This window comes from Daucus carota, chromosome 2, assembly GCF_001625215.2.
Source record: "Daucus carota subsp. sativus chromosome 2, DH1 v3.0, whole genome shotgun sequence".
NCBI classification, from domain to species: Eukaryota; Viridiplantae; Streptophyta; class Magnoliopsida; order Apiales; family Apiaceae; genus Daucus; species Daucus carota.
The window spans coordinates 46,261,679-46,284,324 of record NC_030382.2 but is presented as its reverse complement, the minus strand read 5'-3'; the positions used below and the strand labels follow the sequence as shown (position 1 = coordinate 46,284,324).

Sequence of the window (22,646 nt, the reverse complement as noted above, 5' to 3'; positions counted from 1 at the left end):
ATTTGTTACTCTATCATCAGGTATGGCTGAGATAATTCGAAAATTTTGAGCATTTGTGAGATAATTGTGGATAATTAAGCTTTTTTCAGGATGGGTTTTTGTTAGAGGAATGACATTGAAGATATATTATGAAAATAACAATGATATAGCAAATTGCAAATGTAACTAGTTGAACTCTTTTTTTTTAAAATAAGAATCGCAATAGACTAATATAAACGGGTTAGGTCGGGTTGGATGGGGGTTAATAATTTAAAAACCCTTACACAACCCAATCTATTCGGTTTAATAAAAATCAAACCTGATTATTTTTCTGTTTGATACGGGTCAGTTTGTTCGGACGAAATTAGAGACGGGTTGGGACGGTTTGACGGGTTAATCGGTTTTTTGTTCATCCCTACGTACGAAAGCACATGATACTAATTGCCAGCTCTACTGAGAGGAATATTGGACTTCAAAATATTTTGAGAGGCCGCACCCACAACTCCACAAGCAGCGGCATGGCAGACTGGCGGTTGTAAATTTCAGGCCCAAAAAGTTGAATAAAGAAAAACACAGAAGCCCGATCCAGTCGATAGAAAGTTTGGGCCCATTGCCCAATCACTTCATTAAATAGACACAGTACCGACTCAACACAGAATTATGGATGGACATTTATACATGGTGATTAATTGTGTAGGCGAGAGCGTTGTACTAATCACCACGACACACTTCCATTTTCCACCTCCATCTCCTCCATCTTGCAAATTCTAATGGTAACACATTCTCTCTCTCCCTCTCCCTCTCCCTCTCCCTCTGTCGTTAATATAATAGTAATCATTGTTGTGTGTCGTGATTTTTAGGTAGAGTTTAATCATGATTATCAACGTTATTCGTATATGCTATAATGCTAGCTTTCTTTTGTTGAATTGAAACGATACAAATTGACTACAAAGTATGCATTCACCGATACAATATTGCTGCCGGTAGTGTGTGTGTGTGTGTTGAATAGATCGCTGCTTCAGAGCACCACCTTTCGTTACAACTTGCAATACTAATTTAGCCCTCCCAAAAATTCAATTGATGTCGAAGATATTATAATAAGATTTCAAAATATGGCACCTAGAAGAAGGTTATTGTAAGATTTTTTTTAAAAAAAAATTTATGTAATGAATTCGAATGATGTTAGTGTTAATGTATTGGATTGTATTTTCTCATCCGTAATTTTTAAAGTACTAGTTAGGCCCCCCGCCCCTCTAAATACAGTTCCTGGGTCTGCGCTGCTCATCACATGGAATTCCAACCACAATTACATGGTTTTTTTAGTGACAGAGGCTTTCTATATTAAATTTATTGGTTTCAAAAGTTAGATATGTGAACTTGTATCATACTGATAGAAATGTAGAAGACAACAAGAACAAGTTTGAGAGAGAAAATGTAAAATTCTATTTACTTGAATGAATCTGGAAGCGTCTGTTTACAAGTATATAAACTGATTTGGTTAACTAACTAACACTAAGTATCCAATAAGAAATTGACACCTGTAACTCTCTAACTAACTCTGAAATGCTAATGCTATCTTATTTTGCAATGGTTTTGTTTTTACAGCTGCACTAATACCAACTGTATTAGTATCATACTGTTTAAGATACTTAGATTAGACTACCTGCTTTTCAATGATACTAGCCTTAAACCCGCGCGACGCACGGGCTAGTATATAGTTCAAAAAATTTTATTTAAAATTAATTTTTAACATTACATTATTAGTAGTTTAGTATTGTTGGATGCGGATAATTTTTGCATGGGATATTCTGTGATAATGAATTGAAGTTTGATTAAATTATATTAACCGGCCGATTATATTTTCTCTTAGAAATTTAGCTTTTACAATGTTTTTATATATTATGAATTATTAGTATAAATAATAAACTGGTTTATATCTATTTGTAAATATTTTTCTAATACTAATACTAATATGTGATGATGTGTTTTTTAATTAGTTTTAAATCATATTTTTAATATTTTATATTTCATATATCTTCATTTTTGTAAGGGAAAAGATACTAGTTATCTTGTACTGGCGTCTTGTTTGTCTTGGAGTAGATAAAGTTTGAGTCCAAAAAAGTTACATGATGGTTTGTGTTTGTCTTGGAAGGTAAAACCATACCCCGTGTATCCGATTTCAGTCCTCAATGTCAGTGATACTTCTGTTAGCTGCACTATCCAAGTAATTTTCAGTTATTTGTTGTGCACCTTGACAATGATGGTTATTCTTCAGTTCATCAGAAATTAGAAGTTACTACAAATTATTCTCTGAAAACATTCTGTCTTTTCAAGTTAAAGAGTGCTCGCATGTACATGTATCAATTTTTGATAAATTAATTTGGAGTGAAATTCTGAGGTCAATCCTGTGTTTCTCATAATCAAGATTTAGAAACTTTCGTGATTTTGCCTAAACAATAATTCTTTACTTGCTAGTGATAGATGAATATACTGATATAAGTATGATACTGAAGGCCTGCTTGAAAAGTTTAGCTAAGTGTAGTTATTAAGGCCTTGTTTGTCAATTAGCGGTTAGCAGATTGAATTACTTGTTTTGACTGGCTGATTAAAGTAGTTGTTTTGACTAGTGGATTGAAGTAGTTGTTTTAGATGAAACTGTTTGGTAAATAGTTGTTTGATTAGTTTTTTGTACTTGAACTAGACACATGTCATTCCTCTAATTGAAAAGGCTACTAGACACATGTCAATCCTCTAATCAAAAAAACTCCTTCAAGTAGTTTTTTCTAAATTAGCTTTTTGAGTCCAACCCGCTATTTCAATCTGCTAACTACCAAACACCAATATTAGATGATTCGCATGGTCAAACCTCTAACTTCCAAACAAGGCCTAAATATTTCTGGGATGGCTTTTCCTGATCGTAATGAACTCTCGTCTGACTCAATAATCAGTGGTGTATGTACTCTTAATTGTTTGTGGACTAGTATTGTCGCTCTAATTATTGTATATTTCCGCCATTTTGTTACTAGGCGCCTATAAAGAGCATACTTTCTCTACATAGAGTTGCATTATCTCGGCTTCACAATGAGCACTGGGAAATAGGTACTAGACTCTTCAGTACCCAGTCTGCAACTACTGCTAGTACTCCGCAGCCTCCGCCCCCACCGCCTCCTCCAGAGAAAACTCACTTTGGTGGCCTGAAAGATGAAGATCGTATCTTCACAAATGTTTATGGTTTACATGATCCGTTTCTTAAAGGAGCTATTAAACGAGGTGATTGGCATAGAACAAAAGACCTTGTTCTTAAGGGCACTGATTGGATTGTAAATGAAATGAAGAAATCTGGCCTCCGAGGACGTGGCGGTGCTGGTTTTCCATCCGGACTTAAGTGGTCCTTTATGCCGAAGGTATCTGATGGTCGCCCTTCATATCTTGTAGTTAATGCCGATGAGAGTGAACCTGGAACTTGCAAGGACAGAGAAATTATGCGTCATGATCCACACAAGTTACTAGAGGGATGCCTGATAGCTGGAGTAGGAATGAGGGCTTCTGCTGCATACATTTACATTAGAGGTGAATATGTGAATGAACGACTAAACCTTGAAAAGGCTAGGCAAGAAGCATACAAAGCTGGATATTTGGGGAAGAATGCTTGTGGATCTGGTTATGATTTTGATGTACATATCCACTTTGGTGCGGGTGCCTATATATGCGGTGAAGAGACCGCACTTCTAGAGAGTCTTGAAGGAAAACAAGGAAAACCTAGACTAAAGCCTCCATTTCCTGCTAATGCAGGGCTATATGGATGTCCTACAACTGTTACAAACGTGGAAACTGTTGCAGTTTCCCCGACAATTTTGAGGCGTGGACCAGAGTGGTTTTCTAGCTTTGGTAGGAAAAACAATTCTGGTACAAAACTATTTTGTGTTTCTGGTCACGTAAACAAGCCTTGTACAGTTGAGGAAGAGATGAGTATACCATTGAAAGAGCTTTTAGAGAGGCACTGTGGTGGTGTCAGAGGTGGATGGGACAACTTGCTTGCAGTTATACCAGGTGGTTCATCTGTTCCGTTAATACCCAAGAATGTATGTGAGGATGTGCTAATGGACTTTGATGCGCTCAAGGCTGCTCAGTCAGGCTTGGGAACTGCAGCTGTCATTGTCATGGACAAGTCAACTGATGTTGTAGATGCAATTGCAAGGCTATCTTACTTTTACAAGCATGAGAGTTGTGGACAGTGTACACCTTGCAGGGAGGGCACAGGATGGCTATGGATGATCATGGAGAGAATGAAGGTTGGGAATGCAAAGTTGGAGGAGATTGACATGCTTCAAGAAGTCACAAAGCAGATTGAAGGGCACACAATTTGTGCTTTGGGTGATGCTGCTGCATGGCCTGTTCAAGGTCTTATCAGGCACTTCAGACCAGAGCTTGAAAGGAGAATCAGGGAGCGGGCAGATAGGGAGCTCCAGCAGGCTGCTGCCGCCTGATTGCCTGTATCAGGTTAGCCCTTGTCCCTTGTTCTTTTCATTTTAATCCTTAATACCAAGAGTGTTGGTTGTTCCATCATTTGCAGTTATAGGAGGCAAGTGCATATGTGATCCCAGCCTATAGACCTTTCCTTTTGTTGACCATAGCTAATAAAAACCGAGAGGAAAATAGGACTCAAAATACATCTGCAATATAAAGAGAGCGTTATGTCTAATCTGCTAATAATTGGATCTGCTAAGCACCATAGACAGAGTGGTACGCTGTTGAGGTTCACAATTGTTCAATAGAAATGATAACTTGTGCATCGAACAGTGTATTCTGAAATAATCAGAATGTGTTTGAAGGATATGGAGTACGATAGATCACGAATGTGGCTTTCTAGGAGTATTGCTCATTACAAGAACAAATGCATGTCTGTGTCTCAGACATTTAAATTATCAACTATTTAGCATACTTCAGTTTTACAAAAATCACACACACATAAATCGGGTTCCTCCTTTGTCTTCTCTAGTTCGTGTGATTAAGGAAACCAGTAAGAATCATGTTAAGGATACCAATTTAATGATTCGAACACTGGACCAGATCTTGTTTGACTTGGAAACTCGAGCACATAACTTTGATAAATTTAGCTCATAAAATTGGTTATTTAAAATCACTGTGACTTCGGAGCAAGTATATCCTATTTCACTGCTGATACATATTGCTGTTAAATGTTTGTATTGTCATTTTGGTGCTTACAGTTAGTGCCAGATCATGTAATGATTTTCTCCTTTTATGCAGATGAAGCATCCTAATGGATAAAGATGTGAATTTACCTCTGGGCATGACAAAGTAAGTTACCAGAGATTCGCCCAACTATTATCTGCAGTGAGATGTTTGTTGTGTTATACTAATATATTTGCTCTGGATTGCACCAAATGAGATGCTATGATTTCTATTCTGATGTTTGTAAACCAATAATATAAAATCACTCATGATTATACAGAATTGTTAAAATTGTTTGTTGTTTTTTAATGCAAGATCGTATAATCAGGATTCATTCAGGTAATGCTGTAACCACTGTGTAATCATGAGACGGTATGTGTTCAAACATGAGCTATAGTTTCTTCAGAAATGTAGTCGGCCAGTATGAAAATGCTCGGCAAATTACACTGTAAATTTCATAGCCCGAGCAGCTATCTAGCATCTCGATGAAAAAGATCGGGTTAAGAAGGTATGAGGTAGATATCGACAACATATTATCCATGGGGTAAAAAACATTACACTGTTGTTTTCATGGCTCTAGCAGTTGTCAAGCACCTTTCTGAAAGAGAGATAATTAAGGGGGTCTTTGGTAAGTTATTCTCACGGGGGTACAGAGTAAAATAAATGAGCACTAATGGTAACGGAAGAAGTCGAATTGTTAAAAGTCGTTGATTAATAAAACAAGCATAAGTGTCAATAAATTAGGTAGGTATAATCTTAGATCCAGACCCGATAGTCAACATCTCCATCAAAAACCTTGAGTAATGAGGAGATTTGATACAAATATTCAAAGAGGAAGAACTTGACACACTGTGAATTGAATGGCCAAAACTTAAATTTATGTCAAGTCGTTCAAAGATAAAATGTAATTACTTGCACGAATCAAGTCCGTATAATCAAATAGAGATTATATTCTTATTCATAAGATATAGAATATTTAAGCAGCCCCTTCAATAATAAATCTATTTTCTTTTTATTATAATAATGAAATATAATAGCAGAACAAAACTAGATATTTAATTGCTTTGAATGTTGGAAAAGGTAAAATGGAATTTGACATCTGGGCTGACAACTTACCTATTCGTCGGCCACCCACCAAAAAATCGCAGGAAACGGTGGGATCCAACGTGCAACAGAGTTACGGGGGCCTATATTTTTGTTTCTGGTACATCTATTCTTTCAAACTCTTTTTGTGCTTTTCAAAAGAAATGCTCTTTATTGTGAAAATGTTGGTATAGTCCCGCATACAAAGAGAATTCACTTTTCATCTATGTTCCAAAACTCGGTGAATCACCGATTAATTCATATTTCATAACTCGTCAACTGATTAAATTTTTGATTAATTATCGATCAATCCGATTAATCCCCGAACAATTCAATCAATCCTATGTTAATCCTTGTTGCGTAATTTCACCAACTACGTCCGATTTCCGCTTTTTACAATACTGCTTCTGAGGATTAAAAATTGATGGTCCTAGCAAAATTTTAACTAACACATTATTTTACAATGTGCGAATATCCACCGATGTGTATCACACCCTCCGTCCCAATTGACTTTTTAGGGTTAAATTGATCAAATTTTGACTTAAATTTACATATATAAAATACTCCCATTTCAAAATAATAATCGCTTTGACTTTGTGCACGTAGTTTGAGATGTAAAAAAAACATACTTTTATACATTATTTTTGAATTTTTCTTTTCTTGAATAAAAGTTTAACATCCCTATTTTTATTCAAAACAAGAAAATTTGAAAATTAATATTTAGAAATATGTTTTTTATGCACTTCAAAATACGTGCAAAAAGTCAAAACGACTATTATACTGGAATGAAGGAAGTAATTTGAAAAATAAACTAGAATCTACGTGTATTCTACTTTAAAATGTATTTTTTCGATTTTCAAGATCATGTAAGAATAATTAGTACTCCCTCCGTCCCTCTCAATTCTTAACATTGGGGGACGGGGGCGTGGCACATACTTTAATGCTCTTGAAAACATAATTCTATAACTTTTTTTCTAAATTTTCTTTTTCTGAATAAAAGTTTAGTGTATAAATTTTTGTTCAGTAAAAAAAAATTTTAGAAAAAAGTTGTAGAACTATGTTTTATAAACGCATTAAAATGCGTGTCAAGCAGTGAAAAAGAAATATTAAAAAATGAAAGGGACAGAGGGGGTAATTAGTAGTCAAACCTATACTGTTAATATTTATGTTACTCCCTCTGTCCCAAAATACATGTCATTTTGATTTTTTTGCACGTAATCTGATGTGCAAATAAAACATACTTCTATATATTATTTTTCAAATTTTCTTTTTCTGAATAAAAGTATAACATCCGTATTTTTATTAAAAAAAAATTGAAAAAAATATATAGACATATGTTTTATTTGCACCTCAAATTACGTGAAAAAAGTCAAAGTGACATGTATTGTGGGATGGAGGGAGTAATAAATAAAACAATGTTAATTAAAATAGAGAACTACATACGGCATCGAGCAAAAAATGGTATGATTACACAAATGGAAACATAACAAAAACCCCAAAAATAGCAGTACCACAGGACGTTCAAGATTTCAAGAAAATGATGAGTCGAAGATACACAAACGAAATAATTGGGGAATATTTGAAAATACATTCATGCGTCCCACAAGGCCACAACACAACCATGCTCTCACATTCACTTTACAAACTCCTTTACTTTACAGTCCATTCTCGTTTACTTGTCTGCCTTCTCTTCCCCATTAACCGTGTCTCCCCAAACTCAGCTTAAACTTCGTGGATTCTGGTAAACCAAACAGACTGTTAAATCTACATTACCAAGATTTTTCATTTTCACTGTCTAGTAAGTACTTTTAAACTTGAAGTTATAGATATGCATCAAAGGTTTCGTCCGTGAAAAGGACTTGTGTGTCACTCTAACATCATCCCCATCACCATCAACTCTGTCTTCTTCTTCATATTCTGCTGTATCTTCACTTACCCTTTTCTACTCCTTTCATGCATTCCCACTTTCTTTTATATTTCTGCCTCTTCACTTAACCTCCCCACCAAAAGCTGCAAAAACCCAATAAAGCTGACAAGACACTATAAAGATTATTATTATTATTGCTCAAAGCTGCAATTTTTTTCATCATTCTCCTGGTACTTTACTCATTTTATCAATTTTGCTTTTGATATTGTGTTTATTTGGCTTTTACAGATTTTGGGTACATTTTTATTTGTGGTATAGTCTTGATTTGAGCTGTCTTTTTGTTAAGTAGTCTTCTGGATCCTTGTTACTTGTATTTGATCTTGATTTTCTTGATGGGGTTACTTGATTGATGTTCAAACTTGATTCTATTGTATTGATTTAAGGTTGTGTAATTGTATATTGAACTCGATATATTCTTAACTTGTCTCTTAGTTTATTCTCTCCTGGTTCGATTAAGCTTAAAGTTGAGTTCTTTTTCATGCGTGTATGCCCATCAAGCATTGTTATACATGTTTGTATGTGTACTTGTGTGTGCATATAGAATGATTATGGTTGCTTATGTGTGTTAGTGGCTTGGCTGATGTGGAAGGGGGTCGATGCATCTATCTGTTTGCGTGTAGTATTGCTCTAGTTGTGAGTGTATTAAATTAAGCTGATTCTGTGTTTGTGGTGTTAATCAGCAGAAATTTCATTTTTGAAGGATGGTTCTCGGGCTTCGATCAAAGCATCGAAAAGATGCTTCTGTTCAAGTTGATTACGTTGTCTATGTAGGCGAGATAAATCCCTGGCCTCCATCTCAGTCTCTCAGATCGGTGCAGTCTGTATTGCTTCAGTGGGAAAATGGTGATCAGAATTCTGGCTATCTCACTTCTAGTACTGGGGATAGCAGTGTTCAATTTAATGAGGCATTTACACTTCCTGTGACTCTACGTAGAGAAAAAAGATCCAGTGAGAAGTATCAGAAGAACCTGTTGGAATTTTCCTTGTTTGAACCTAAAAAAGATAAGGTTACTAAAGGACAACTGCTAGGAACAGCCATCATTAATCTTGCTGATTATGGCATTATCGAAGATATTGTATCTGTAAGCTCTCCAGTGAGCTGCAAGAAGAGTTCTAAGAACACAAAGCAGCCTGTTCTCTTTCTTAGAATACAACAGGTTGATAAAAATAGCTCTAATTCCACTCCTAAGACTGGCTTGTCAAAACAAGTCTCTCTAGATAAAGATAGGCAAGATTCTGTTCCAGGATCGAGGAATGAAGAAAATGACGATGTATCCGAGATAGCTTCTTTTACCGATGACGATGATGATATTTCTTCACATTCATCACGGACTTTTGCCTCCTCTGCTATTGACGCTGCAAATTCACCACACAGAAGTGAGAAGGTAATTACTGCGCTCCTTGACCTATTAGTTATATAGTATTAGTTATAGTAATTAAAGAATGCTCGAGTTGATAAGCTTTAGTTCAGTTTCAAATTTTGATATAGACCTGAATACATGTCCATTGGCGATAAATTAAGTTATAGTAGACCCTTGATAAATTCATGATTTATAATCCATGATAGTTAATTACTTCTAGTATATAGTATTGTTTCAGTTCCAGCATAATAAATACAGTATATATTTAATCTTAATAAATTAATAATATTCATGGTTTTGAGGTTATTAATAATTTATAGAGGGTTAACTGTATATTGTTTAGTTTTGTATATGGTGATTGTTTGTCGTCTTTGTTGTTTCCAGACTATAGCTTTGTGGAAATATATGGACGAGGACATGAGGTTGTATAATTTTGACACAGCTTGATTAGGGATGAACCAAGTTAACTGCGAATAGTGTCTTTTACCTTGATGTAATTACTTGTAGTATGCCTTGGTCTTGAGGTCAATTTTGTGCAATAGAATGTATGTGATGTTTATCACTCTGAGAAATGCAGGTTGGATCGAATATAGCTGCAGAAAACACAGGCAGGATAAAACCAGAGCCTGCTCTACCTGTGGTGGTATATCCTTCAACAACAAAAGTTAATCCAGAGACAGAAGCATTTAAACGTCCAAGTGGAACTTCACACACTTTATTATCAAAAGACTTGGTCCCTGGTGTGGAGAGGCCAGCAAATGATCATGTTTCTTTTCCTGAGTTTCCAGAGAGGAACATCACATCAATCAAGAAAGAATGTGATCCTCCAGTTCAATATTCTTCCTCATTTCCTCAGTTTCTGGACTCGAGTAAGGACTCTATGGGCATCATGAATAGCTTAGAACAAGAAAACACAAGTGACAGCCTTTATGAAAATGTTGCTAGCAGCGTAGACGGAACTAAAGCAAGTACTTTGCCACTTGCTGAAGAAATTTTTGACAAATTTGGAGTCAGGGTTGTAGCCGGCAATGCATATACAGATAGCCCGTCCAATCAAAAAAGTGGCCAAGTGGAGGCAACCATTGTTACTAACTTAGATATTGATATGACAGAGGGCAAATTGGAAATAGAACAGCAAGAAATTTCACATGATGAACAAAGATCAGATGAAAAGATACAAGGTTTAGGAAACAAAGTTGCTAGTAAAGTTTATCAAAATGCTGCCAGAAAGCAAGGCACATTAAGGAGTACTACTTTGGCATCCAATGGGAAAGTGGTTGGAGGTCAGGGAACTCCTTTTACCGATAGCAAACTAAAACATGTGAATTCTGTGCAGTTGCCACTAGAACCAGCTAAAGCCAAAATGTATAATGAGAATGAGAAGAAGATTAATAAAGTCGGTGGCGTTAATGATGCTCAAAGTAATCTTACAAATACTGCAACGTTTGGAAGAAAAGAACTAGTGAATGGCTCTGACCAAAAAAATGAGTGGAAATCTAAAGCTGAGATACTTGAAGAAGAATTGAGGGAAGCAGCAGCCCTTGAGGTTTCCCTTTATTCTGTTGTTGCGGAGCATGGTGGTTCAATAAACAAGGTCCATGCTCCTGCCCGGCGCCTCTCTAGATTCTATCTTCATGCTTGCAGAGCAAGGTTTTCAGATAAAAGAGCTAGTGCAGCAAGGGCCGCTGTGTCAGGATTAGTTTTGGTTGCCAAAGCATGTGGAAATGATGTTCCAAGGTATGTATCAATTACATAGTTAAATGTTCTATTTAGACAGAAAATGAGAATGTGACTGTATGGGGCACTTTGTTATATTGCCAGTTTCACCAGGTATAATTCACATGTCTGCAGGTTAACTTTCTGGTTGTCCAATTCAATTATGTTAAGAGCAATTGTCAGAAAGACTGCCGGGGAATTGCGACTTTCCAGCGAACCATGCATTAAAAGTTGTATTGGTAAAAATGAATCTAATGGAAAAGTTAAAACAACTGAAGAATTTGGTGACTGGGAGGACCCAGTGACATTTACTACAGCACTGGAAAGAGTTGAAGCTTGGATATTCTCTCGAATTGTCGAGTCTGTGTGGTGGCAGGTCATTTTACTGGTTCTCTTTGACCTGCTAACATTCGAGTTCTTATAATCGAAATTTTAATTTAACTAGAAGTGTTCACTTATTAAATTAATTTACTTGCCCTTTGCAGACTCTGACTCCGCATATGCAGCCTGCAGCTGCAAAGAGTAGTAGAACAATCAGTTCAGGTTCAAGAAAAACAACTGGAAGTAAGCATATCTTGCGAGATCAAGAGCAAGGAAATAACTCCATAGAACTTTGGAAAAGGGCTTTTAAAGATGCTTGTGAAAGGCTTTGCCCAATTCGAGCTGGAGGGCACGAGTGTGGCTGCTTACCTGTATTGGCTAGATTGGTATGATGTTGTCTTACTTGATGTAGTATAGTTTTTAACATCTGAAACTTATCAGTTGATACTTTTCCTTTATGAAAGTGTGCCGGTTTGCCGTCTATTGGGACACAAAAGTGTCGTATCTAACAGTACATTGCGATATGATTATATAGGGCCCTAAATCAGCATAATGACTGCATTGTAGGTAATGGAGCAGTTGGTGAGTAGACTAGATGTGGCGATGTTTAATGCTATTCTTCGTGAATCAGCTGAAGAAATGCCAACAGATCCTGTATCTGATCCCATAGCTGATTCTAAGGTCCTACCAGTACCTTCTGGTCGATCAAGCTTTGGTGCTGGAGCACAATTGAAAAATGCTGTGAGTATTATCACATCATTGTGGTGGTTGTGTATTGTTTTATCTATTTATCGTCATGCTGGTAAAATTGTGTTATGGGGTAACTTAATTTTGCTGCAAGTGGAAGTTATTGAGCCTGTAATGAGATTCTCTCTCTCGGTTAGCCATAAGAACTGATAGTTTCTATCTCAAGTCCTAACATCTATTTCGTACGACACTAGATTGGCAACTGGTCAAGATGGCTGACAGACCTCTTCGGCATTGAGGATAACGATTCTCATGAAGATACTGACAGACTTGGTGATTACGAGGAAGTAGAAACTGATACATCTTTCAAGCCCTTCCGTCTCCTCAATGCATTGAGTGATCTTATGATGCTTCCATTTGAAATGCTTGCTGATGCCCCGACAAGAAGAGAAGTTGGTCCTTCCAACTCTAGAGCATTTGATTCAAATACTTCAAATATTCTTCAATATTTCTTAAATACTGATTGCTTGCGTACTCTATTTTTTCAAGGTTTGCCCAACATTTTCTGCACCACTTATCAGAAGGGTTTTCATCAATTTTGTTCCAGACGAGTTCTGTCCAGAACCAATTCCAGATTCTGTTATAGATTCTTTGGATTCTGAGGTAAGTATGTCTGTTATAACTATTAGACCTTCAGTCTTGGAAAATCTAACGCAGGCTATTTTATTGCTTGTTCAGTATCTAAGTGATAGAATGCATGTTAAAACATGTTTTCCTTGTGTCTTCTTTTTTCATGAAGGATGCTGCAGCAACTGTGGAAGAATCCCTCACAGTTTTTCCATGCAATGCAAATCCTACAGTCTACCACCCACCTGCAGCAGCAGCATTTTCAAGCATTGTTGGAGAAATGGGCAGCCATGAACTGCGCAGAAGCGGATCATCAGTGCGTCGAAAAGCATATGCTAGCGACGATGAACTCGATGAGCTGGAGTCTCCATTGACTTCAATCCTCAGCGATAACCTGCTTGTCTCACAACCTTCAACCAGACCTAACATAAAGTTGAACGAAAAGGGTGGTCGAAATGTTGCCAGATATCAGCTCCTTCGGGAGGTATGGAGAGATGGTGAATAGGCCTGCTGTAGATTTCTTCTTATATCCCATCCATGTACATTAGCAAAATGATGGTTCTTTTTCCTCTTTTGAGCTTGGAAGAGTTTATTTTTATGTAATAAGTACGAATATGAATTTTTGAGCTCCTGTATCACTTGTAAACCGATTAAGCCCTCTGGATTTGTTATTATGAAATAATACTAGAATTTCTCTAGGACTAAAAAGAAATAGCAGATGACAAGGAGATCAAGTTATGACTAAGGATGCTTGTGTTGAATTAATATTGGAAATGAAAGAGGAAATTATAGCAAAGGTGTGGAGAAGGGGTATCACAGGAAAATATGCATACCATATGAAAAATTCGTCCACCATGGGGCTCGAAAACATAAAACGGTGAATTATAAAAACACGCCCACCGTGGGGCTCGAACCCACGACCACAAGGTTAAGAGCCTTGCGCTCTACCAACTGAGCTAGACGGGCTACTTGTCTGTTGGAAGTCGATCATACCAATTTCATAGCTAACTTTTGGCAACATATATAATACTATTTATTTTTATTTCTCGTAAATACTTGGTGATATAAAGTACTTTTGTCAAAATTCAATACTCGGTCTTTAATTATTTTGGAAAATAAGTATTTGAGGTACAAAGTACCTAAACATAATAAATGAATTCCTAACCAACTTTAATACCACATGTCACAATTTATGACTTTATGTAAAGTAATTGGCTAAGGATTCTTAAAGCAAGAGGGATTGCTATCTGGAGATAATTTGAAATACAGAGGAGGGAAAGAAGTGAAAACTCATCTGCATTTTTATCCCCAACATTTACAGTAACATGCAAGTCTAAGAGCCATAAGACTAGCTTAAAAGTGTAATCCAAGACTTGAACTATGTTGAAAAAACATGTAAACCTAGACTACAAATTGGTAAGACCTGACAAAATCCATAAATTACATAACCTATACATCTATTCTCAAGAGGAAAACCTGATAAGGTGAGGTATCAGAAATTTACAAATTGTCGGGAATTTGAGATGCAAGATTACAAGGGATTTAACATTGGGACACCGTAAAACTCTTGTTCTTTCTCCAGAAACTCCAATTCTTGCTTAATTTTTTCCCTGAAGTTGACTTGCATACAGGTTTTGATTCTTTAAGATGCAGGGACATCTCACTGCTTTCAGGCATATCATCAACTTGAACTGGGGGCTGTTCCCGCTGCCTCTGCTCTCGGAACAGCATTAAAAGTTTCTGAGACTTCTGTTTCCCTCTCATAGTTCCATTTACTGATATGGAAACTAGTGAAGGAATCACCCCTTCTTGAAGGACCAATTGACAACACTTGTCATTTCCACTGCATAAATTTAAAAGACATGCTACAGCTTGCTCTTGCTCAATAGGCTCACCAATATCCAGTATAGCTGACAGCCCGCTAATAAGGCCTGGCGCTGATATGATGTCATCTCTTGCTGTTTTACTTGAAGCTAAGTTTAGCAAAAGAGCTACAGATTTTTCTGTCCATGTATGGTCATTATAATCTTTTATCAAAGCTTGTAGAGCATTGATGATGCCAGCTGATAAAAGATGAGGTATATTTGAGGGCAAACTAGAAAGATTATATAGAGCATGCAGTGCATCCATCTTACATTGTGAATCACTTTCTCCTAACAGGACTCCTAGTAAAAAGGAGACTGCCTCACTCGACCCGATGATTGATTTTGCTTCTTCATGGCATGAAAGGTTCAGGTAAACAGCAGTTGCTGATGAAAGAGAACTTGAACTTGCCATCATTTTCCCAAGCAATGGAAGCACTCCTGCTTCTAGCATCAATTCCTTGTTTCTGAGAAAAAAAATCCAATATGAGGTTGTGAATCTACACTTTAAAGGCCTTCAAAGATAAAGTTAAAAAAACATATGGAACCGAATAGTCAGCTGGAAACATGGTATACAAATTCAACTGAGCAAGGGGAGATGGGGATTCGAGCAATTCTATAGGTCCATGGTTTAGTTCTGCTTGAAATCACGATAATTAGTTCCAGTCAAAACATGTATTTACCTGTTATTGTTAACAGCTAGGTTGAAAAGAGCCATAGCACCAATTTCTTGAGCCATTTCATTCCCTGTTTGTATGGCGGAATCTAAAAACTGCATAATTGCTTCAACAAAACCATTGGCCCCCATACAAATCCTGGCTTCCTCATCATCCCTCAGCAGGAGCCTTATCTGTTCTACAACTCTGCACTTTTTCCTTAAAGTTTTTTCATTGTCCAAGATGGTCAGGAACTCCTCATATTTATCAAATGTATTAACTTCACATTCAGCCTCACCCTCAGTTGCAGAAACATCCTCTTGCTCATTTCCTTCAGCAACTTCGGCAATATCACTCTCCTCTAGAGGAACCACTTTCATGCCCCTAAATTTGCAAGAGCCTATTCTTTGTAATACTTTGGAGTTTGCAGATTCGCTCTCTGACAAACACAGTCTCCAGTAGTTGAGATCAAGGGACTCTGGGGGACCATCTGGGACAACAACTCCATTTTGTTCACACCAGCTCGCAACTAGGCCCTTGACACAGTAATTAGGAGTCAAACAAAGATGAGAGAGGTGTTGCTGACTTTTTGGGCAGGTATTGTGCCCATCACTAAACCATTTCTCAATGCAAATTCGCTCATATGTTTGTCCTGAAGCAATAATGACTGGATCATACATGAGTTGCAAAGATATTGGACACCTTAGTTCTTCAGGAGGAACAGCCATTTGGCCTGATCTTCTGAAGTTTGGATTAAAATTGAAAGAACTGAGTTTAGACAGTTGCCGCTCAAAGGCTTGCCCATTGCTCTCAGGCCCGCCATATCCCTCAAAAGACCCCTGAATCGTAGGGGAACAGGGTGTTGAACCCTGTGAATCATTATCGTCTGAAAAATCACTTCTAAATAATTTTGAATACTTTCTCATAAGATGTGAGAGATAAGCCACAATGGACTCTTTGCGTTTGTCTTCTTCAACCCGGGCTCTCTCTATGAGCTTCTTCAGAGCCCTTCTCTCCCTAAGGGCCGCTCTTGAGGAGGTAATGCCAAGTTTAGAAGCGGCTTGATGAAATGCTTCCAGCTCATTAGTGTCACTACAGCCACTATTGAATTTTTTGCCTTGCTGGAGCAATGCAATTATATCGTCCCCCACCTGCTTCTCCAATGGATCAACTACGAAGTCAATTCCCTGGATTTCGCTTAAAATCTCCAAAATCTGAAAGAATGTCAGCACTGAGAATTCTTGTGTTGTAAATGGAATCAAATTACGGTTTCCGGATTATTACAAAACTTGGCAACTTGCGAAAATTTATGGGACTGTCTTTAATTGAAGCTGACTACAAACATATACATGCATGTGTTAATAATATGAGTGATTTGTCAGATAACATATTTTTAGCATTCAAATTACAGCAGATGATTACAATGAATAAATTTTTGACTAATTATTGACTTGTTTTGAAAAATTATGAGCCTCATGCAGATTTCCACAGGGAACATGAAAGAGAAAGGGATTAGGGATTAGGGAATAATACCTGACAACTGATAGCTTGTGGAACTATATCTTCTACCCGCCTAAGACTATCTTCAAGAGCTGATCTGGCCTTCCCAAATTTTAGAACTACAGAGTCCCCAGTTATAGCCTGCACAATCGAAATTGTTCTACTTCAAAATTGCCCAAGGATGTTATATATGGGAGAAAAGCATATTTACACCACAAGCCCAGATCAGCAGTTATTCATATTCAATTACTACCTATTTACAAATCAATAAGACAGCTCAATTCATCATTAACACAACAGATAAGCGCCTTAGATGCTCCTGGGGCAGTACTTCTCCCACTCATTCTTTCCTAAAAAAACCAAATGTCTTGCTGGTGATATCAATTTATTTGGATGTTACGCAATTAATGCAATAAGCTCACAAGTCATACGCGATACAGCAATCAGACAACTCAATGAACTTTTCAATGCATAAATTTGACCATAGAAAATTCATTTACTTAGTTAGAGTATGATATGGTGCATCTGTGACCTAAGTGAACAAGATTAGACTTACCAAGTATAATTTACTACATTCAGCACAATGCTGAAGAACATTCTTGGTCTTCTCAAGTGCAATGTGCAGAGAACATAAAGCCTGTATGCCCGACGTACTCCTAGGCCTAGCAGCCTCTAGATCGGGAAAGATGGCAAACACTTTGCCATATATAGCCGATAGAATCTTGCACATATCACCATGTAACTGCAACAACAAAAAAATTATACTCAATTTCAATTAGTAGCGACTACAAAGATGTGCAAATAGAAACTACATGCACAAAAAACCCAAACCACATCAATGCATCGAAGAATATAATACAAAAAAAAAAAAGATCGTTCTTCGCTACTGAGCTCTTAAACAGATGAGTAACATCGCTCCTTGCAACTTATTATCAACAGACAGGTAATGTAAATCATGTAACTAACAACCCCTTTAAAATGTTCAAGTAAATAACCAGCAAGTACCCAGTGCAATTAACAAGTCATCTGAAAATAACGCTCATGGGAATAAAGTAAATACCATAATGTAATGAAATAAAAAGAAATTGAAGGATACCCTTGGCTCTCCGAGTGAAAATAAATGTTCTTCAACCTCAGCGGCATCCATGATTCAAAAATTCCTGTAAAATTCATATGTTGAAACAATATAAGCTTCTAAAAACAGAATTTGCCTGAATAAAGTTGAAATTAACGAAATAAAGTGGGGCAGATTAGGAAAGTAAACGTTATACACATTATATTGTGTTGTTACTCAATTAACACAACCGGTGATTTGAAGAATGAAGAGGAAACAAATTATATATAGGAGTAGCTGATGGTTAAAGAATCTTAGGTGCTGTTTGGAAACATGGATTTCATTTGAAATGTAGGATTTCAAATCCAGAATTTGAAATCCAGAATTTGAAATCCAAATCCATTGTTTGGGAATATTAGAATTTCAAATCCTGGATTTGAAATCCAAATCCACTGTTTGGGATATCTTAGTATTTCAAAAGCTGAATTTGAAATTTAAACAAATTTTTACGTAAAAACTTAATCATAACTCCAAATTTAATCACAAATGCGTACTTGAATATTTATCTAAATAATATTTTGAAGTTGGCGATACATGAAGATAGATATTTAATCTCATTCAAAATTACAAATAAAGTCTAAGATAAAATTCAAACAAAAATACAAAAACTTCACAGAGACATGTATAATTGATCAAACAAAAATACCAAATTCAAGAATCTCAACCTTAACACAAAAATGCTAATCAAGCACTGATAACTATACTGCAGAAACCTGAAATTATATCTGAAATGCTAGCACAATCCGGCGTTACTCACACTACACGCTAGCACAATGGCTTGTTCACCAAATCTCCGGCATTACTCACACTACACGCTAGCACAATGGCTTGTTCACCAAATCTCCGGCATTACTCACACTACACGCTAGCACAATCCCGTTCCCAAAATAGCCCTTCGGCAAGGGAGGATTCACCAATCTTGATCTTCCGTCAACAACAAATAATAGCTTGAGTTGTTGGTCTGGTTTCATCTGAAGAGCTTCAGTTCTTGCCCGCCACACCAAGGCCGTGAGGGCCACAAATGTGGAGCAGTTCTTGATGGTCCCGTCTTCCATGATCAACTTCTTTAACCTCATTAGCTTCTCTTGATCGAAGTTGAATGCTTTGTAAACCATCTCAGATTCTCTTATAACAAGTCCAACACCTTCTGTGTTCTTCTTGTCACCATCAGGCTTAAAACAATACACTGTCTGAATTATTGAAGCAATATTCTGATCGAGATTCGACAAGTAATAGTATTCTGGAATGTGCATAAAGACTTTAGCATGAGGAAAAAGACTGAGAAAGCAGAAAGATTAAAACATGGAGCAAGTATAGGAGTTTCCATCTTTCATAAATTTCCAAGATTTTGATAAAAACAAAAACCCAATAAACAGTTTCGAATTACAAGTTAATATCACAATCAAAATTCAGAAAAGATTCTACCTTATCTTTGAACAAAAAAGTATACCTGAATCAGATGATGACTTCCCAGCAGAAGAGGCCAGTAACATTCTGATTCAAGTGTTTAGGATCAAGTACACCAGACCCTCACACTTTAGATTATGAGCTGTATGTATGTAAATAAATAGAAAGAATGCTGGCATTTCTCAATCAAATGAATCCATTATAAATGCAAGCGAAAATCGTGCTGCACTTTAACATGACAACCCACAGAACCACATAGAAAAAATGTATAAAAGTCATAGAACTCCAGTCCCTCCTACTAGATATTCTTCAAACATTGTTTTGGCAAGTTGATCTCTAAATTCAGTCCACTCATTGGTAGATCGAGCAGTTGAGATGAAATCCTCTTCTTTATCTTCCACATCAATTGCTTCCATAGCTTCTAGCTCTTCTTCAACCTCTTGCATATATGTTGTTTCTTCCATGTTTTCACAGATTATATACACAAATTTAAAATTTTAAAATGAGAGCAGAAATTTAAAATGACAACTACACAGATTATATACACAAAGTTAAACCCTAATCACAAAAATGAGAGCAGTGAAATCATAAATCATAGGCAGACACATAGGCAGACTTCTAAAAATTATTCAATTCACTTTCACAGGTTTTTTATTAAATCATAAATCTTTAAGCACAAAGTCGCAACAGAAATACCACAGGTCTCAACATATTATTTATAATATAAGTCTAAATTATATACTTAGAAAAAACTTCAAATTCAGGAAGAAGGTTACAAAACGACCTAATTATACAGTTCTAGATTTAGAATTCAAAACATCTGCATATAATACAGGCATCTGATGGGCGAAGCCCTGGGGTCTTTGCCAGCCAAGGATCTTAAAGGCCTGGAAACTAAACTACAGAATGGACTTTGCAGAGTCCGCTCCAAAAAGGTCCTTATACATTCATAGAATATGCTGATTATTTCCTAATAAGAATTACTTGTTGAAGTACTGATTCAGAATATATAAACTGCAAAATGAACTTCTATTTGCTGAAATCGAATTCATGCGGAAGAGGGTTAGTGCTCATTTAATTAGTATATATTTCTCTATATTATTCCTTCATTTATTTCCAAAGTGCTCTTTATTTATGAGACTAAAGGTAAGGTTTGCGTGTACTGAGACTCCTTGGATTGTAACTAGTTCTATAGCTCAAATTCCTAATTAAACTGACCAAAAGCACAACTTTCATGTTTCTAGATTTGCCAGTATTGGATTGTATTCGAAACGGAAGGGTCTTTGGAATGGCAGGACTGGAAGGAAGATGTAATTGCTCTGGAGATGCGAAGCTTTAGTCGTTTTGCCATTACGCAAACACTTAAGCTAGCAGTGAAATGATAATTGAGAGGGGTCTATATAACATGGAGAGATGGACGTATTTATGTGAATACAGTGTATGTTACAGTAGCAGATAGTCTGAGCGAAATGTGTACAAATCGGAAATGTGTACCCGAAATATTATATCGAGGCACGCACCTAGTGAGTAGGCTATAATTGAGAATCATTACTCCTCAACTAATTCAAATTTTTACAATATATAACACCCAAACCTGATTTTACCTCGTCTACTGTATAGGCAACAGATTAGGTCTTTGTGATAGAATTCAAATCACCTGCCATCTAGCAGTTCTGGACAATATACATATACACACAGATTATATACAGAAGGTTAAACCCTAATTACAAAAATCAGAGCACTGAAATCAATTACACGCACATATATACATATAAATATCAAATTAAGCAACAAATTGATAACAATATAATCCAATACTGGCAAGAGAGACAGGGAGAAAGAGAGATACAGAGAGGGCGATAGGAAGAGAGAGAGAGGGGGAGAGAGAGGGAGAGAGAGAGAGGCAGAAAGGGAGCGAGAGGGAGCGAGAGGGAGAGGGAGAGAGAGAGGTGGAGAGAGGGAGAATTGCACCTTCGGAGACGGAAGGATGGCCGGAGCGAGCAGCAGCGTGAAAGCAGGGGAGAAGAGGAGCGAGCAGCAGAGTGGATCGGGAAGGAGGAGCTGGAGTGTGCGTTTAGTTTTTTTATTTCAAATGACATGTTTTGGAATGGCATTTCAAATTATTCTATTTTGACTTGTGTTTAAGTTTGGATGGAATTGAACAAATCCAAATTCTGAATTTTTAAAATTTGCCAAACAAGAGATTTGCACAAATCTTGGATTTGAAATCAAATCCATGTTACCAAACAGGGCATTACAGGGTTTATATTATTATTATGCAGTAATCAAAGGCAGCAGCAGCAGCTTCTTCATCAAGTTGTAAAAATGAATTGCAGCAGATTAGCTCCCATCTTCATTGGTTCTTGTTTGGATGTTTTTATGCCTGAGTAAAAGCTGGTACCGTAAGTAATAGAATTTCAGTTGGCTTGTAGTATAAAACTTTCTTGAAAGTATTTGCTTTTTTTCTTAGTGTTTAAAAATATAAGTGGGCATGTTCGGGCCTTCAGGTACGAGTCTGTTTTTCCGATTAGTCGAGGTGCGTGTAAACTGATTTGAACACTGAATTATAAAAAAAAAAAAAAATGATTCTCAAGAATATACAGTTACAGTAGCTTGTGAATGGCGGATTCATCGGCCGACAAATGCCGACCTATCTTAATTGTCATCGATCACACTAGTCATTAGTTATGTGAGAAGCATGAAAAGAGATCCTACTTGTACTCGTCTGCTTATTTTATTCTTCACTTCACCCCCTTTGACCTTCTTTTTTCTTAATTTAAATACTCGGAAATCAATTAGTAGTGCCGTTAGGACCACTCATCAAAATGAAGTTGTAGAAATTAGGTCAAACTTATCAGCATCAGATAAAGCCATGAATCACTAAGATTACACGCTAACTTGATTATTGCAATTTGCATGTAAATAAGATCCAAATATTTAAATTTGTGGTCAGCAATGACTTGACAAATTTGTTTGTCCTTGATTACATCAACTTATTGCTATGTACACCTTGAGAGCAACAAACACAATTAGACGAATTTAATTATTATGTTGATTGTCATCTCTCAACTCCCACCTCTTCACTTTCAAACTTTTTAGTTTCCTGTTAATTTGAATTCAATATCTCAAAACAAGTCGTGGTTAAATTTATTTCCAACTTGATGCTACTAAATTTTTATTCATTAAAAGTTTGGTGTGCAGAAGAAAAAGATG

At 36.6% G+C, this 22,646-nt stretch overlaps 3 protein-coding genes and 1 non-coding gene across 14 annotated transcripts; 2 read left to right on the top strand and 2 right to left on the bottom strand.

The window, feature by feature from the left end:
* Window positions 1-636: 636 nt before the first annotated feature.
* Window positions 637-5,481, top strand: LOC108206655 (NADH dehydrogenase [ubiquinone] flavoprotein 1, mitochondrial). The gene is made up of 3 exons (XM_017377026.2): window positions 637-752; window positions 3,006-4,479; window positions 5,248-5,481. The coding sequence occupies exons 1-2, from the start codon at window positions 750-752 to the stop codon at window positions 4,464-4,466; spliced, it is 1,464 nt and encodes a 487-aa protein (XP_017232515.1). The 5' UTR covers window positions 637-749; the 3' UTR covers window positions 4,467-4,479; window positions 5,248-5,481.
* Window positions 5,482-7,949: 2,468 nt separating this feature from the next.
* Window positions 7,950-13,525, top strand: LOC108209366 (uncharacterized). Of its 4 annotated transcripts, none has more exons than XM_017380230.2 (9): window positions 7,950-8,352; window positions 8,866-9,567; window positions 10,121-11,280; window positions 11,395-11,635; window positions 11,745-11,966; window positions 12,148-12,321; window positions 12,522-12,719; window positions 12,817-12,930; window positions 13,067-13,525. In XM_017380230.2, the coding sequence occupies exons 2-9, from the start codon at window positions 8,884-8,886 to the stop codon at window positions 13,397-13,399; spliced, it is 3,126 nt and encodes a 1,041-aa protein (XP_017235719.1). In that variant the 5' UTR covers window positions 7,950-8,352; window positions 8,866-8,883; the 3' UTR covers window positions 13,400-13,525. The 4 variants fall into 4 exon arrangements, with proteins under 4 accessions (XP_017235719.1, XP_017235721.1, XP_017235720.1 ...); XM_017380232.2 differs by having other exon boundaries at window positions 8,086-8,352; window positions 8,883-9,567; XM_017380231.2 differs by having other exon boundaries at window positions 8,086-8,352; window positions 8,863-9,567.
* Window positions 13,526-13,787: 262 nt separating this feature from the next.
* Window positions 13,788-13,860, bottom strand: TRNAK-CUU (transfer RNA lysine (anticodon CUU)). The gene has a single exon. It is a non-coding gene; the product is annotated as a tRNA-Lys (tRNA).
* A 307-nt stretch (window positions 13,861-14,167) lies between these two features.
* LOC108209195 (U-box domain-containing protein 6) lies at window positions 14,168-21,891 on the bottom strand. Of its 8 annotated transcripts, none has more exons than XM_064087822.1 (9): window positions 21,405-21,888; window positions 21,038-21,106; window positions 19,477-19,890; window positions 18,184-19,266; window positions 18,009-18,072; window positions 17,469-17,654; window positions 16,946-17,053; window positions 15,440-16,626; window positions 14,168-15,223 (listed from the first exon to the last, which is right to left on the bottom strand). In XM_064087822.1, the coding sequence occupies exons 5-9, from the start codon at window positions 18,057-18,059 to the stop codon at window positions 14,437-14,439; spliced, it is 2,319 nt and encodes a 772-aa protein (XP_063943892.1). In that variant the 5' UTR covers window positions 18,060-18,072; window positions 18,184-19,266; window positions 19,477-19,890; window positions 21,038-21,106; window positions 21,405-21,888; the 3' UTR covers window positions 14,168-14,436. The 8 variants fall into 8 exon arrangements, with proteins under 8 accessions (XP_063943892.1, XP_063943891.1, XP_063943894.1 ...); XM_064087821.1 differs by having other exon boundaries at window positions 19,477-19,991; window positions 21,405-21,887; XM_064087824.1 differs by lacking the exon at window positions 21,038-21,106.
* Window positions 21,892-22,646: the final 755 nt, after the last annotated feature.